Genomic DNA, 16,634 nt, shown 5'->3' with positions numbered 1-16,634 from the left:
ATAAACATTGTATCCAGACTGTTGTACTAATACAAATATGTTGGGTTTATATCATTCAAAAGAGTTCTTTTATTGACTATATAGATCGTTTATACTGCATACAGATGCACCTATGGTATATATTTATCTTCAGTGACGAGTCCTTTGATCATCAAGCGTTTAAATGAACAATCAGAAATTACGATTTGGTTATTTTACAACGTAGTAAAGGGCAGTTATAAAGTTAAGATTTAAAGCGAACAAGTACCTTTTAACTATATATTATGGTTATTTAAACGATATAAGCTTGTTAAGCAATACATAATTTGAAGGCGTTTTACTAGCACAGACTGAAACGATGGGGGAAAGCGACAGAGGACGTTTTACTATATCAACAAATATTATTTTAACTGTCTCATTGGTTACTCGGGTAAGTTATTAATCTGTTATACTGAAGATTCGGTGTTTGATTTTCCTATTACAAGACATGATGTTGACAATCTTTCTAATCTAACTTTATAATAACTCGCAATTTTGAATCATTTATGTCTGCCCATATATTTTATTCTGATGCTTCTGATCAGATATTACTCCTTGAAATACGTGTACAACATATCGAAATAATATAATCAGTATTTTTTAATTCATGTAAATTTTATTTAAAAGAAAAATGCATTTTTGGATCTGTGCGATTTACGTATGTGATACTTAATATAAAGAAAAACAATTATGTGATCAGATTTCCTAAAAAGATATTAGTGTTTACATGATTGAATACTGTCACCAGCTTATACGTTGCCAAAATAAAGCAGAGTACCTATTTTTGAACCCACATAGTTCCTTCCTTTTGAACATTTAAATACTTGCAGGATAATAAATACGAATATATAAATTTTGTCTATTTTTTTCAGACTTTAACATTTGGTCTAACAATGCTAATAGCTTATATGAAAGCCGAAGATGCAATATTTGATGACAATGCCATAAAAATGATGAACCTTGACACATCGTATAGGATGCCGATGGGATCGGCTATGCGATCGATGTTTTATTGTATAATCGGAGTATTTCTAGTAGAATTTATAACCGGCATTTTTGGCTCGCTTGGGGCGCTTTGTAAAGTCAAAAATTGTCTGGTTACTGTGAGTAAAATATATCAGATAAAGATTTATAAATGTGTTTAACGGTGTGAAATGCTAGATATTCTAATGGTATATTTTCAGTAGAACTGTCGATATAAAGGTTAAAATCGGTCTCTTTCTTTAAGTAAAGGAATGAAATAAATATGCATGTATATGATTTATAATTTGTGTCTTTAGATAAACTGTGTATGTTTGAATTAAGATGTAGATCTTAGATTTAAGCAACACAGTAAACGGTTTTTAATATATTAAGTGCCAGTCTCTGTAAGAATCAGGCAATCGGTGAAACATGGTATGGACAAAGCTGTCATTTTGATAGTGTAATTTGACTATTTGCACCATCGGAATCAAAAAAGACAATCTTATCTATATCATTTTGGTGTATTAAGTAATAGTTTAATTGAAATGTAAAAGAACATTTTAAGGGCAGATTACTCTGTCAAAAACCTCATTTATCTAAAATTCTATATAGAGAAAAATTCTGAGCAAACCCAGTGATGCTGAGGTAAAATAATGAATTTTTTTTCAAATATAGAAAGTGTCTTTGAGTAATATTACATTGTCGTTCGGTGAGGTTTTGACAGGCATGATTCTGATTTTTTTCCCATTTTGCCTGGTTCTTACAAACACATACGCTAAATTAGATTTGTACAAACTATGTTAGACATACATTGATGAATCAAATTTTAACTGAAATTTACTAATTGATTTCAATTTAGACAGTTTTCCTCAGCTCCTTCATGTTAACGATCTACACGGTCTACTTCGTTATTTTGGCTTTGTTGTATGACAAGGTAAGTCAATGTATTTAAACATATCCATAATGTAGATTTTAAATATCTTTTTGTTTTAATTTTCATCTATCTTATTAACTTTAATGAGATGAACCGCAATTGTAAATTGTCATCTTATTTTATATATTAGGACTGGAATTGTATTCTGTAATTGAATATGAAATAAAGGGTAATTAAGAATTATTTTTCAAACTTATATATTAATAGGGTTTAAGAGACTTCAGAATGTATGCAATGAATATTAAAAGCTGAAATTGAAATACAAATTCCGTTGTTTATTGAAATAATATGATAGATATTGCAATAGATGTGAATCGTTAAGGTTTCATAAACTTCTTTTTCGTTTTTTGTTTTATATTTGTTTGTGTCTTTCTTCTAGACAAATAATCTTCATAATACACTGGCCCCTTACTCTGATTTGTATTGGATGTGGAGAAATCATGGTTATAACTATTATTGGACTTACATGTCAGATACTTACGGCCAACATGTTTATCCAGGTTTCTTTCAAAAGGTATGGTTGTTTTAAATCATAAGTTTCATACCTTGATATAATCTGCCCAAAAAAAAAAATTAAAAAAGAGCCATGAGCAACAGATAAACAAACAACAAATAAGACAGCCGGTGCAGTAACTGATATCACTTGTTGAGATAAATTAGTTCAACAATTATATCATTCTATTAGACAGGCTGAATGCAGTTACAAGTTTTTGTTATATAATTAAAAGTGCCAACACAGACTTAACACAGATTTAAGCAAGATAAATGACATTGTAACAATGACATATTCTGAATTCATAAAGTTTTGACATCGTATCTATCTCACGTACTTGGGATGAAACACACATTAAACACCGTGTGATGTTTCTCATTTCTTGACCGACTTTTAGTAATCGACGAAGTAGGAAGACTCGTAATTAAACTATACGACAAACACGATAACTGTTAATTTACAATTGTTAGATTTCCCTTTGTTAGTGGAAATAGTCCGTAAGGCCCTGCGTGGGAAATTTTTATATTTAAGTTCATAGGTCGAAGCTACACGACATTTTGAATCATGCTTAACAAATTATTAAATAAGATATGGAAACAAGTTATAATTTCAAACTTTTCACGATTATATAAGATCTCTTTAGAATGGTCATCTCCATAATCACGAGTTAACAATATTGTAGTTTCACGTTTTCATAAAACCCGGAATTAACATCATTTGAACAAATCAGAAGGTGTTTGTAGAAATCCAGATGACTCTTCCCTATATACACATCTGGTCCAAATACCCAGGTATAGTTTGACTTGATTCCGGGTTAAGTTGTGTGTATGGTTTACTTCATTTTGTTTTATTCATGGTGTTGTATTTTGTTTTGTTTTTGTTTTGTTTTGTTTTGATTTTGTTGTAGTCTTTGTCCACGGACCAGGCATTTTTTTGTTCCTCGTTTTAATAATGGACTCTTTGATATGCCTTTGGAAACACTGATGTCTTGAAAGAGAGTTTAAACCCAAAACAGGATTTTATTTCTAGTCATAAAGTTTTATTTTAAGTTTGTTGAGCACGGTAAACAATACAAAAAAGAATGATATTTTGAAAGTTCATTTAAGTTATTGACATTTTTTATGACATGAAATTAATTCTAATTAGATGAATAGGTGACAATGATTCAAAACATTCATACTGACCTGTAAGTGGTTACTTAACATTTATGTAAATTTCCCTTTCCACAGCTGGGTTGCGGTGAAAGTCAATCGCAGTTGATAACATGCTCAAATGTTTACAAGGAACAGGTGCGGCCTTATTTGAAGACATATTTTGGTGTGATCAGTACATGCTTCGTATGCCATGTAAGTAGTTTTCTGTTGAAAACAGTACTATTAGGTACGTTTAAGATACAGCTATTCCGTTTATTGTGAGGTTAGTGCTGGGTTTTATAATATCGTCGACAACAGAACTCAAAACAAGCTAGAATACAGACATTGAAATGTTGGAATGAAACATTTAGATATAATAAAACTTTTGCATAAAAATTGCACCGTTCATATTGAATAATGTTAAAAAGTCTACATGTATGACATTTAAACAGTAACCATAATACATGTACTATTTAACAAAAGTGTAAAGGATACTCTTTTGTTCAAGGTTGTGTCAATAGTTGCTTCAGAGTATACATACAGAAAACTCGAGTTTAAAGAGAAAAAGACCGGTCTGTCAAGGAACAATTATTTTCTTCTGTTTACATTACGTCATGGTATGGGTAGAAAATTTATACTGTTCGTTAGAAGGTCCTGGCGCACGTAAGTTCACACCTCTTATACTTATATTATTAACACACATACACACACACAAAACAACCTCCAAAAATGTATAAAACTAGCTAATTGTGTAAAAATATACATAATTGTGTGTGTGTGTGTGTGTGTGCCCATTGTAAAGCGCCATTAAATGTTAAAAACTGGGTAAATATAACTCAAGACAAAAAATAAAACTGAAACAGAAAAAAAACGGGGCCACTGCAGTCAGTCCTTATACGGACCAAGAGGGCAAATGCTGCTAGATTTAATATGGATTTCTCACTACTTAAGACTTATGTTCAACTTTAAAACCATTGGCAGTTTTGATTTATTTATACCTTGTATTATTTAAAGTTATGATGTATAGTCTTTTAAGTAGAACTCCACATAAGAATCATGCAAAATATGATTCATGGTTGGAAAACCTACATATTTTTATTTTTGATATTTGATGATCATACAGAATGTACTGTAGAATTCAAAATAAAGGGAGATAACTCTAAATGAGTAAATGACAATATAATACAGTAGCAACTATTGGATTTTCATTGTGAATCATCTTCTAAGAGTAGACAGATAAGAATGAATGATCATCATAATTACCCATGAGGCAACTTAATAACAGAAATAGAAATGTGTAGCCGTTTTGGGGGTGTATCATAAATAACAGAATTTGCAAAATTCTCAGCTTGATTACTACTCAATTGATGAGTTTCAGCAGCATTCGTAAACTAGTAATGTGCCTTACTGAAAGGTAAACAGCATTGTGCTGCAATACTAATTGTGAAATTAGCTGATTTTTTTCTTTATCTGATATGTTTTAATTATTCATTGTTTTGTCCCGTGTAAATAATAAAAAAAATCATTGTGTTTTGCAGGTCCAAATTGATATTTTTCTCATCCATCTTAAAGGTTGTATCAATGGTGAGCAAATTATTGTGTATATATATATTTTTGTAATTTTTTTTTAATAAACAAAATTTTTATCAAGTTTTTGCAGACGTATAGTTGTATAGTTGTACATATTTGCGATTTTATTTGGATATAAATGAAATATATGTATTTGCAAAAGAAGCATATGCAATAATTCAATAATTTTCGAGAGAGGAAAAAGAACCATAGTATTTCAAAATTGATTCCGATGTTTTTGTAATGTTGTCAAATGTAAATGCAAATACTTTGTATCCATTCAAGCACTTAAAAATGCCTAAAATTGTTTTTTATAAAAAAAAAGTGTTACTGCATTGATATATTGGTGAATATAATCTCTTATCAAATAGCCTGATATATAACGATCAAGAGAAATAAAGGGCAAATATTTCTGATGGATGATGCTATCAAACCAAGATAAGGCAGGCATATTCATTTCAAAATAACCTGTTAATAATAGCTTTGTTAATCAAATTCCCTTTTCAGGTAGTAAGTCTAGGACTCTTAGGATTAGGTTTAGTCCTTAGTGGAGATGTCATGATAACTGATGGATCGCTGAAATATGTGTTCTATCAACTTCAATTCTACCAGTATTATTTTTACGACATTTTAATTGGACTCTGTGCATCATCTGTGGTACTAGGCGTTCTTGGTGCAGTATCGTCCATTCTAGGTATAGTCGGTTCATTGCGTCATTCGACGGTCCTTGCGAAGTTGGTAAGTAATTATATGTTAATTGATTCGAAATATAAATGAAAAGTATGTCAGGAATGCCGGAACAGATTAAATGAGTAAGCAAAGCATGCGCCGTACATGCATGAATTAAATATTCGTACGTTCTCTACACGTTTTAAACCCGCGTTGTCATGCTTCAGGTCTTCTTGTTCAGAAAATATTTTTCATTGGTTATTGTAAAGTGAATTGTATCTTTGATATATTTAATAATCAAGTCAATTTTATTACGTATTGTACTTTAAAACAGTGACTTATCGAACCTTCCGATAAAATCAATCACATGTGTACCGATATAACCAAATATTGAGTAATCATTTAAGACACCTTTGAACTGAGAGGTATTTGACAAGTTGCTGTTGTTAATATACAAATGTTTTAAAATCTGCTTTCCACATTTTGTCCAACAATTATGTATATGTTGAATACAAAAAAGTTACTGTGCATACCGTAATGATTCTTATATCATGAATGCAATTCGGTTTGTATACACGTACAGAACTACGAGCATAACATGCTTTACTATAAGTTTTGAACATGAAGTTAGAGGTAATTTTACTCTTTCCTACATCTTTTTACAGAATTTTATCTTTTGTAGAGCTGCTTAACATCGACTATATTACTGCTCCCAAAAATTGTCGTTTTAATTTTTTGGTCGGTTTTGATTGTAAAGGTAGGTTTCACTATTTATTTTTCCTTTCGTCTTTTTTTTTTGTCTCAGGTTTCCGATTTTTGAAAAAAAAAATGTATAATTGTAAAAATAATATTATATATATAATATGCATATGAAAGGAAATTTTCTCTCCTTATTTCTTGGGTAGTGCATCAACTAAGTTTGCCCCAATCATGAATAACGTTTTTTAGTATATGTAGGAATGGATATGTGATAACTCAATGATATTACAATTGTCTAATTCCATTATTGTCCTATGTAATACAATAATTTGTATGAGTAGGCGGAAAAGTTATAAGCCTAAATTGTCCTTTATATTTTTGAAAATATAAAGACATTGTATGCATATTTAGCTGAATAACTTTAGATTCGCTCATTTAACCATGGGATAGTTCACATTGATACCAAATCTTTATTGTTGTTCTAAATTATTCCCGAACATCAGTGTTGTTTATTACAATCAACTACTTAAATTGACTCAATTACAATCGATATGTATCGTATATTTGGAAATAAAAGAAAACAAATGCTATATTTTTCACCCATTAGATAAACAATAACCTGAAATATCAGTTAAAAAATCAGCAAAATGGATATTATTATGATGATAAAGAGAACTCCATAACTACAGAATGGAACAATATGATACTGACGGTAAGGCATGGTATTTGAAATTCCTGACATTTTGAAATTTTAGAAAAGACGAAATACTGTCTTGTATTTTAAAGTCTAATAAACAAAATTTTAGTTATCAAATATCTGAAATATTCTAATAGGGCCCATTATCTCCACAACTTCATATTCATGTAAAACACTATTTTTCTTGGCAAAAAAAATGTTCAATGCGATAGTAATGTCGAATTCTTTGCTTTAAACCAACCATGTTAGGCAGTTTTTCTTCCACTTTGCATTTGAATATGTACTGTTTTCCAATAAATAATAAAATATTTAATTTGATAGCTTCTTCGGGAACACCAAAAATGAGTGTTTTCTTCAAAAATTTTGAAAATCGTATGAAACATTTGAAGTGACAAAAATACAGATTTTCTATAATTTCCTTGATCTGATTAATATTTGTTGCGTTCTCGTTTAAAATATTTCAAGTTAGAACAAAATAAGAAGGAAAAATAGATGTGCCAGTGTCCTTGTTTTTGAGATATAAGCATTTGAGATTTCGACGGGAAAGGATTCCTCTAGATTTTCCATTGGCTGTTGCCTTAGTAGGTTTTATCTATTAAAACCACTGAAGAAATTGCAAGGATTTCATAAAGACTTTCCCAGATAACATTTTAATGTGTGCTTAATGACACTATGAAATGGATAAAACCAAAAGAGTCCGAAAATCTGACTAAACTGGCTAAACATGACAAGCGAACAACCTAAGATACATCCGTGATATGTTAACTGAAAAATTGTCACGCCAGTTACGGGCTTGTAAATGGTTCGTTCAAATACTTGAAAATTAATTCAACAAACATATGCTTTCTGTAATGTACGATGTAAAACCGTTTTTTTAGGTACGCTTCAGTGATTCGAATTCGATTAAACATTTTAAATCACTTCTGATAGATGAATGAAAGATTATCTACCTTTTATCATTCGCTCAGTTCATTGAATTGTAAAAGGTCTCTTATCAGTTGTTTGCATGATTAACACATTTGTTGTTTTAAACTTGTTACTTATATTTGAAAATAATTAATATAGGATTAAATTTATTTAGGGGAACTATCGCGGTAGTATCGCTCTTAGTATTTCATCTTTAAGTAGCACTCCAAGAATCGTGGAAAATTTGATTTGTGGGTAAAAAGCCTATTATTTTTTATTTTTGATAATTTGTTTGAATTGCCGAAGTAAACAGAAATTAACGTTCAGTTTTTCATATAACCTGTGTTATTAGGAGATTAACATTTTACCTAATACACTGTAAATTTCTAAAGAAAGGGAGATAATTCTGTAAATGACACTCAGATACAAATTAATCTATTGTATTTTCGATGTTGATTATCTTCTCAGAGCAGACATATTTGAATGAATAATTACACATTTCATAATATAGGTTAAAAAAACACGTTAATTACAAAAGTACAAAAAAAACATGTAGCATTTTTGGGAATGTATCATATTTTTTAGATTTTAAATGATTCTTACAAAGACAGCTACTTAAGAAGTTATTTATATGACAACAGATTGGATTATGGTAGATTAAAACAAATAAGCGAAAATCAAAAACAAGGTCCATTCTTCACTGTATATGAATAAGTAAATACATGTGTGTGAAAAAATATATAGATATCTACCACATCTTATTATTAGCGGGTATGTATATTTGAATTAATTGATTATTTATTACATCAAGTTGAGTTGAACCAAAATATTTTATGTGGCTGGTACATTTACATTTGCCTACTTGTTTTAGCTGGATTGTTGTGGTGTATACAGTCATAATGAAACCCACAGTGGAATGTATGGAAAAGCCTTTTGCTGTAATATTGCTAGCGAGATCATAATGGATCCATACAGAAGCTACGAAACCAACCATTACATATTCGAATATCACGGAGGATGTGGAGGAGATAAAACTAAGGTAATGGAAAGTCTGTTATGGGCATTATATGTTATAAACAATGGTTAAAAGACAGAAATGGCCAGGTTGCAGGGAATAGGAGAACGACAAACCTGAAGTCGCATTACACGAGATGCTGCGCCAAAAACGTTGTGTACCAAATATCTAATGGCTTTGATTTATAGTTGCAGATAATGATATACGAACATATATATCCTGATCGCCTGACCGACCGACATTCACTTTTTCTATAAGCCAATTTGTAAATGATATGGATTAACATACAATGTTTGGTAAATTTTGTCACATAAAACTGGACAGAACTAAAAATCTATAGACGGAACCTCCCTGTGTAATTTCAATTCATTTCTATTTCAAATGAGAAACTGACTGAAAAATAGCGGAACTATTGATTTATTAATCTATTTTACAACAGGTCGGGCTATGACCGATCTACAATACCAAAACATGTTTATATAAAGGAAACGCATAGTCACCTCTAGTTTTTCACTAACATAATGTTTAAAAAGTGTTTCTAAACAAGTCATCGATTTTCCTTTTCCAATTTTAACATTTGAACCTTGACCAAGTACAAGATAGGGATGAATGAAATAATTCATTTGATATTTCAGACGTGTACTAGTGTAATACTCTGGAAAACAAGGATGTATGTCGGCTGGTTTTTAGGAATTGTATTACTGCTAATTATTTTAGAGGTATAACAATATAGGAATATTCAAAGCCATTTCGTGTTATAAAAAAGTTTTAGTGGTTTATAAGTGTATTGTGAAAACCTGGTTATTTCGTAAAACCAATTAGAAATATTCCTTTAATAAAGCAATGTTAGGCACACAAAAAAAATGAACATGTTGCATGTGACACAGCATTTACACAGAAAAATTTAGAGGATGAAACAAATGGGTGTTAACATTTTTTAGACCTTTCGACACAAATAATAGTATTGGTTTTGAATTAAGAATGTAACATTTGCGTTTGGTAAGATTTTGCAGTTCAATTTGGTTAACTATATGCAAATTCAGAATGTTTTGTTAAAAATATGTTCATTTTCATACACCATGTATACTGTAAACGTGTAAATTTTCGCGGTTGCTATCTTTCGCGGACTCTATTAAAAAAAACATATTCACGGGTACTACTTTTCGCGATTTTCTGTCCTTCGCAAAAATAGCGAAAATTAGTGCGTTTACAGTACCCAAAGATTAGATATCACATTACGAAACGTCTCTGACCAAGAATAAAAGACAATTCAAACTTCAAACCTAGATCAAACAGTGTTTTGCCATGTTCAAACTACCTTGTACAAAATAATAGAGATAATTCATCTTATCGTATTTTTCTTTCAGATTATTGGCATTATTTTGATGAATAAGGGGTATCATATTGATCATGTTGAAAGTCAAATTGATGACACAAAGCGTGGTCGATGTTATGCATTGAAACCATTTTTGACCATTTTCACAGCACTATGGACAGGACTAAAGTCTTTTCTTAGTAGATATTGCAGAAGGTACAAAACGATATATTTGATACTGTCTCTGATTGAATCATACTTGATTTAAGTTCGTATTATAGTCAATTATTAGATCTAGCATCAATTCTTCCAAAATAAACAGTTACATTCGTAATTGACTATATATGTAACATTTTGCATGTCGTATTCAAGGCAAATCTCAAATTTCAAAGCAAAAGATGTACAGTGAAGCAAGAGTATTATTTGAATTTGCAACAAAACTTTCACACTATAGTGTTCCTGTACGTGACGTATACCTCGTTCATGTTTAGTTGTTTATGCTTAGACTTGACTCAATCAATCCCTAGCTAATTAATCCATGTAGTTATTTTTCAGCTTTCTGAATTAATTTTAACATCGTCAATCATAGTTTTTTGTTGTAATTTGTGATTTTGGTCTTTTGTCAGGCGAAAGTCGGGAATAACTTACTTCGTCTCGATACTCTTTGTCTTTGTAAGTATTAGTTGTGTGTGATTTTATTCATCACAAAGCTTTCTTACATAAACTAACATGTACTGAATAGTCAGTTACAAGTATGATACATGATCATAAGGTACAAACAACAGAAATTAACTCCGAAGATGTATAATTGAGAAACAAATACATTTAGATCGGAAATTTAAAAAAAATGTCAGCACAGAACACACTCATTGATGTTGTGTTTTGCTACATAGACTTAATATATGATGCAAACAAAATTAAAAAAAAAGAAAATAGCCCTTCAAAATGTTCAGAAATTATGACAAACTATGTCTTCTTTCCTGCTTTGCCAGGTGTTCAGCTTAGCTTTAATGGCAATTGCAGTCAGAATTCGTTATGATGAAATATTTGGAAATAGAGATATACGACCATTGTTGGATAGAGTAAACATCACAGAAACAACATTTACAGATGCCATAGACAACTTCTCAACTGTAGTTATAACATTTGAACTTGCAACTTTAGCAGCAGTGATTTATTCTATCACGATTATGACACCAAGGAAAGTTCACAGGGTTTTTACATATGTTGTAAGTAATGTTTAAATGATTTAAGGCTTTTTTTAAATGATGTATATTCGTGCACCTCATATATTAATGTAAAAAATTTAAGAACTATTCTTGTGAATTGGGCTGCTTGGATTCGAGATATTTACTTTCGGTATTACTCTTTCATACCTTTCATTATTATTATTATTATTTTTGTTTTTGTTTTTGTTTTTGTTTTTTTTTTTTGTCTTATCCATATCCATATATAGACAAAGATTACGTTACACATTTTCATCAAGCATAACATCGTAGTTTATCGGCCATTTCATCAGTTATGTTTATTTATCAGAGAGTACTGCATTTCGTCATCATACTATATTAGAAGAAGACTTTTATACACACAAATAATTAGTTTTGACATCATAGACGAATTATAACAAAATTTCAGAATTTTGCACTGTGGACATGTCTAATCATTGCAAATGTGATCAACATCGGTTTATGGGCTAAGTTTAGCACAGACGTAAGTTTTACTGAAGTAGAATGTAGCACTTTGGAATAATTAATAGGAAATATGTAAATTAAAAATACAGTTGAGGTAGTACAGGATGACATGGACTATAATTTCTAAAAGTTATAGGCCAGGAGGTAATTTGTTAAATTTATCGAGTTAACCCACTTTATTGGTTTTTCGTTGTTATATATTGAATAGTAATCGGATATTATTTTGTTTTAAAAAAGTTGCTTGTTAGAAAAACAATGCTTATTAAACATTTTATAATTGTGTCACTTAGTTAATATGATTTTTATGTATTACAATACTGTTTTATTGAAAAAGGTAACATCCAAAGTAAATGACACGTTCGAAGATGACATAAAGTTGTACAGATATTCACAAATGTCTGGTTTAAGCTATTATGACCAGATTTCATTTCACTGGAATACACTGTTTGTGAAGGTAGGGAAAGATTGCTTTTTTTTCGGGTGTACCTCCCCGGAATCGACACTTTTTTTGTTAAACATATGACAAAGATGATGTAATATTGTTTTTTTTATCAGGATGAAATGTACAAAATTCTGATTTTATCTGATGCAAAGTCAATATTTCACTCCTAGTTGCCACTTTAACTATTGCTCATATTATGATGAATAATGTATATTAAACTATGAAGGAGATATTAATTTACTGTGTATTTATGGTAACCTTTTGTTTATTGTTTTGGAAATATGTGATTGGCATCATTACTTTTGCATTCATTCATTTTTTGTTCATAATTTTGCACTTATATTTCATTTTGTGTGACATCATGAAATAATAGTGGTTTTATTGAATAAATTGAAAAATTAATCTCACAACTGTTTGTTTTAATTAAAGATAGTTTTGTTTTCTTAGCAATCAATGCTTACATTTTAAACGTAGTATTGTTCTCCTCCGTTGCGAGATTGTGCGTGTGTGTTATTTCAATATCATTAAGATATCGGGATTTTGTATGGGATTTCTTTTTTTTTAAAAACACAATATGTAAAACAGAACCTCGTTTCTAAGTATTATTTGAGTCCAACTTTGCCGCATATTATTACTTTAGTTATCATGTGAAGACAAATTTTGGCATTTAATTGAATGACATGGATATACCAACTGATCGATTTAAAAAGACTTTTCCAGTCAGTTATGTATGAGCTGTGTTCCCAAAAAAGAACAACGACATTTTTCAAAAAGATACAATGTAATGATTCGACCAGTCATCTCACCGAATTTAACATTTTAGGTCTAATGTTTTTAAGGCCAAATGTTGCGGATCAAGTTCGCCAGCAAATTTGACCTTTATAGGGTCGTACTGGGATATATACAACAATCGTGATTACACCGGTCAACAAATGCGGATGCAGTGCTGCACCACACAAATAGATGTTTATCCATATGATGACATTCATGACAATTCATGCATATACCACGAAGAGGTATTACTTTAAGAATCCAATAAATCTTGAATCCAAATTTCTTTTTGATTAGAAAATAATCATCATTGTTCATTACACAGCTACATTAATTTTACAGCCTTGTGTTAAGACTTGCTCGTCGATCATCGAAGAACCAATGTTAGCCTTAAACTGACATTTTTTATCCAGGTTGGGTTATTGTCTCTTTGACAAATTCACCATTCCAATTTTCCTTTAATTTATATAAGCAAGCAGACATAAGACACATTATGTTACAGCGCATACAGTTATACATTTTGTGGGTAAGTTGCATGGTCTTTCCTTTATTATATGACGATTGCATGTTAGATTGTCTACAAATAATTAATATAACAATTGGAAAGGAGATTTAAACTTTATATCATATTTCATGATTACTTGTATTAATCTCGGATAAAATAGAAAATGGGTTTTCTTCGTGTGAAAATGATGATATAGAATGATCGAACTGATAATATGTAGGCTGTAGTCAAAAGAAATAGTCTAAAAGGAAAATCAGTACACATGTAACAAATGGAAATATCAAGGCAAAGACCGGAAGTTGGAAAACTTAGTACAGGCATTTTAAACAAAAAAGTTTCGCGGTCAAAGAAGTAAAGAATGGAATGCAGATCGGTCTTCGATCAAACAGAACAAAATAGTTCAACAAAATATATAATACGATTAGTTATTCTAGCATTCTTTTGTTAAGTTACTGAAATCTTAAAATTAATCATTTTTAGAACTGTCCAAAGGTTATAGCTGACAGACTTTCCAATAACTACAGTATACCATTTTTTATTCTAACGGCGATTATAGTTTTAGCTGAGGTAAGATTCTTAGTTATTTTGTTTTACTGACGATAAAGAGTTAAATTTCAATTGCTCACCCTACCGGTGCACCTGGTCCATGCTCCCAGTTTTCAGATGAATCCGCGTTGCTAATTTGCTTTTGTTACTCTACCGGTGCACCTGGTCCATGATCTAAGTTTTTAGTAGAATCCGAGTTGCTCATTTGCTTTTGTTACTCTAGCGGTGGACATGGTCCATTCTCCCATTTTTTTAATGGAATCCGCGTTGCTCATTTGCTTTTGTTACTTTGTATGTATGAGTTTAGTTACTTTGTGTTCTTTGTTGTGTGTGTCAGTTTTCCATGTCTGGTCTTTGTCCCTGAATTACATTCTTTTGATTACCGGTATAACCTTAGTTCCCTTGATTACTCTTTCATAGACAAGAATTATCCATTATATTTAAATTCAAAATATGGACATAAAGAGGAATGTATGTTTCTAAATGTTCAAATCACGAAAAATTATCTGAATGAAATTTGCTTTTGATTAAACGTAAATCCCGAAGCGTAAGCAGTAGGATGATTCAATTTACAACAGAGACGATCTACAAAGGTCGTGTAGTCAACCGATTAAAAAAGATTACACATTAAAACTCAAGATATAGGAAACAAGACGGCACACACAAATCACTAGCAATATGAGTCCAAACCAAAAAAGGGGGGTGATACCAGGTGTTCCGGCAGGGAAAACATGGCCTGCTCCGCAGACGGCACCATCTTTATCGCAAGTGAGTCTTATCCGGTAGTAACATTGCAACAATTATTAAGCTTCCCGACACTTGTCAAAAACTACTCACACAAGGGCGAAATCATGTGTTGGATGCATGCGTATATGACTGAAACATTTAAGATACATTTAACTTTTTATTGGTCTTAATGCAGGTAGTTATTGTTATTTCAACAATAATATTAATGAGAAATAAACCATCACATGATGAAACGGTCGAACTTGTCAGATTTGAGCAACAGGATCCTGCACGCAATGCATCAGTGGAAACCAAAGTTCCAATAACGGGCAATGTGGTAGAACCAAACACGAAAGCTAAAACATTAAAACGGGAGAGTAGTCGAATATCAGCATTGTCGAGATCATGGAAGGTTGAACCTGAACAAAGTATTGTAGATGAAAACAGAATAAACTCAACAATTTCTAAAGGAAATCTCAGAAGGCGGGAAAGATCACTAAGACATAGCGTGAAAAAAGAGACGGATCAAAGTGATGTATATACCAAATCGTCACAGGAAGCCATGTCAAAGGGAAGCGTCGAGAATGAAACTGAAACTAAAAAGGCGTCAAAAGGAAAGAGATCAAAAAGAAATGTAAGGAAAAAGACTGAAAGTAACAATAACATAGACACAGAGTCTATGGTAAATATCGGTACTAATGACGAGAGATCCGACACAAAAACAAAAAATACTTCGCCACCAATTCAGCCCAAGGAGGAAAGCATTGAAATTAAAAATGACCACTTAGCGAAAGAGATACCGAAAGCTAATGATTCTCTGGAGGAAAATAGTGGAACACTTGCAGCGGCATGGCAAACATCTGAAGACGTCCCAGACACCAGTATCACATCTTTTCACCAGAATATAGACCTCAGATCTTCTATTCAGGATGAAAGTATAGGGTCGGTTATTGAATCGAATCCCAAAAACGATATTGAAATTTCAAACGATGTGGACGTTGAGGAACTTTAGTTTATATATAGCATTTGTCTGATTTGTTTTGATTTAGCCTTGTTTAAGATGTGGGTCAAACCAAAAATATGATTTTTTTTATGCAAGCTTTGGTTTGTTCATTTCAAACACGCTTTATATACTTAATGTGGTTTTAGATATATATATATTAGGCTTGGATATATATTTAGCATTTTTGTGAACATTTTTTATTCTATTCCTCCATATTTGTAACTGTAAATTTCATTTACATTGCATAAGATTATTGCATATACAATACTTCTCGCTTTGAGAAATTAAAACATTAATTATTCTTATTGGACTGAATGTTAATGATTGTTTATTAGCTGTGCATTGCGTTTTTTTTTTAATCAGAAGTCAGTATTATGAGAATAAAAAATAAAATGCACACCTTACTGTAAACCTCCTAAATCGAAATTTAATACACAAGCAATGTACAGTTTATTCAAAAGTCACACATATAGTATGTTTATACACTTGTTTGACATTTTTTTATATAATTTCCTATTTTATTTCATGCAACAAATCGC

At 31.0% G+C, this 16,634-nt stretch overlaps 1 protein-coding gene across 2 annotated transcripts; it reads left to right on the top strand.

The window, feature by feature from the left end:
* Window positions 1–139: 139 nt before the first annotated feature.
* Window positions 140–16,405, top strand: LOC148610298 (uncharacterized). 2 transcript variants are annotated; one of them, XM_088542642.1, is made up of 20 exons: window positions 140–409; window positions 891–1,121; window positions 1,841–1,915; window positions 2,295–2,429; window positions 3,638–3,754; window positions 4,050–4,204; window positions 5,080–5,125; window positions 5,618–5,848; window positions 6,462–6,536; window positions 7,086–7,190; window positions 8,953–9,120; window positions 9,732–9,815; window positions 10,464–10,627; window positions 11,038–11,083; window positions 11,404–11,640; window positions 12,047–12,121; window positions 12,437–12,556; window positions 13,384–13,560; window positions 14,301–14,387; window positions 15,289–16,405. In XM_088542642.1, the coding sequence occupies exons 1-20, from the start codon at window positions 338–340 to the stop codon at window positions 16,102–16,104; spliced, it is 3,216 nt and encodes a 1,071-aa protein (XP_088398768.1). In that variant the 5' UTR covers window positions 140–337; the 3' UTR covers window positions 16,105–16,405. The 2 variants fall into 2 exon arrangements, with proteins under 2 accessions (XP_088398768.1, XP_088398769.1); XM_088542643.1 differs by lacking the exon at window positions 140–409 and having other exon boundaries at window positions 981–1,121; window positions 1,845–1,915.
* The last annotated feature ends 229 nt before the right edge of the window (window positions 16,406–16,634 follow it).

Source organism: Perna viridis, chromosome 8 (assembly GCF_037379345.1).
Source record: "Perna viridis isolate PV_CMFRI_1.1 ecotype Kerala chromosome 8, ASM3737934v1, whole genome shotgun sequence".
Lineage (NCBI taxonomy): Eukaryota > Metazoa > Mollusca > Bivalvia > Mytilida > Mytilidae > Perna > Perna viridis.
Note: the sequence above shows the minus strand (reverse complement) of the source record. Positions and strands in the feature narration are given on the sequence as shown.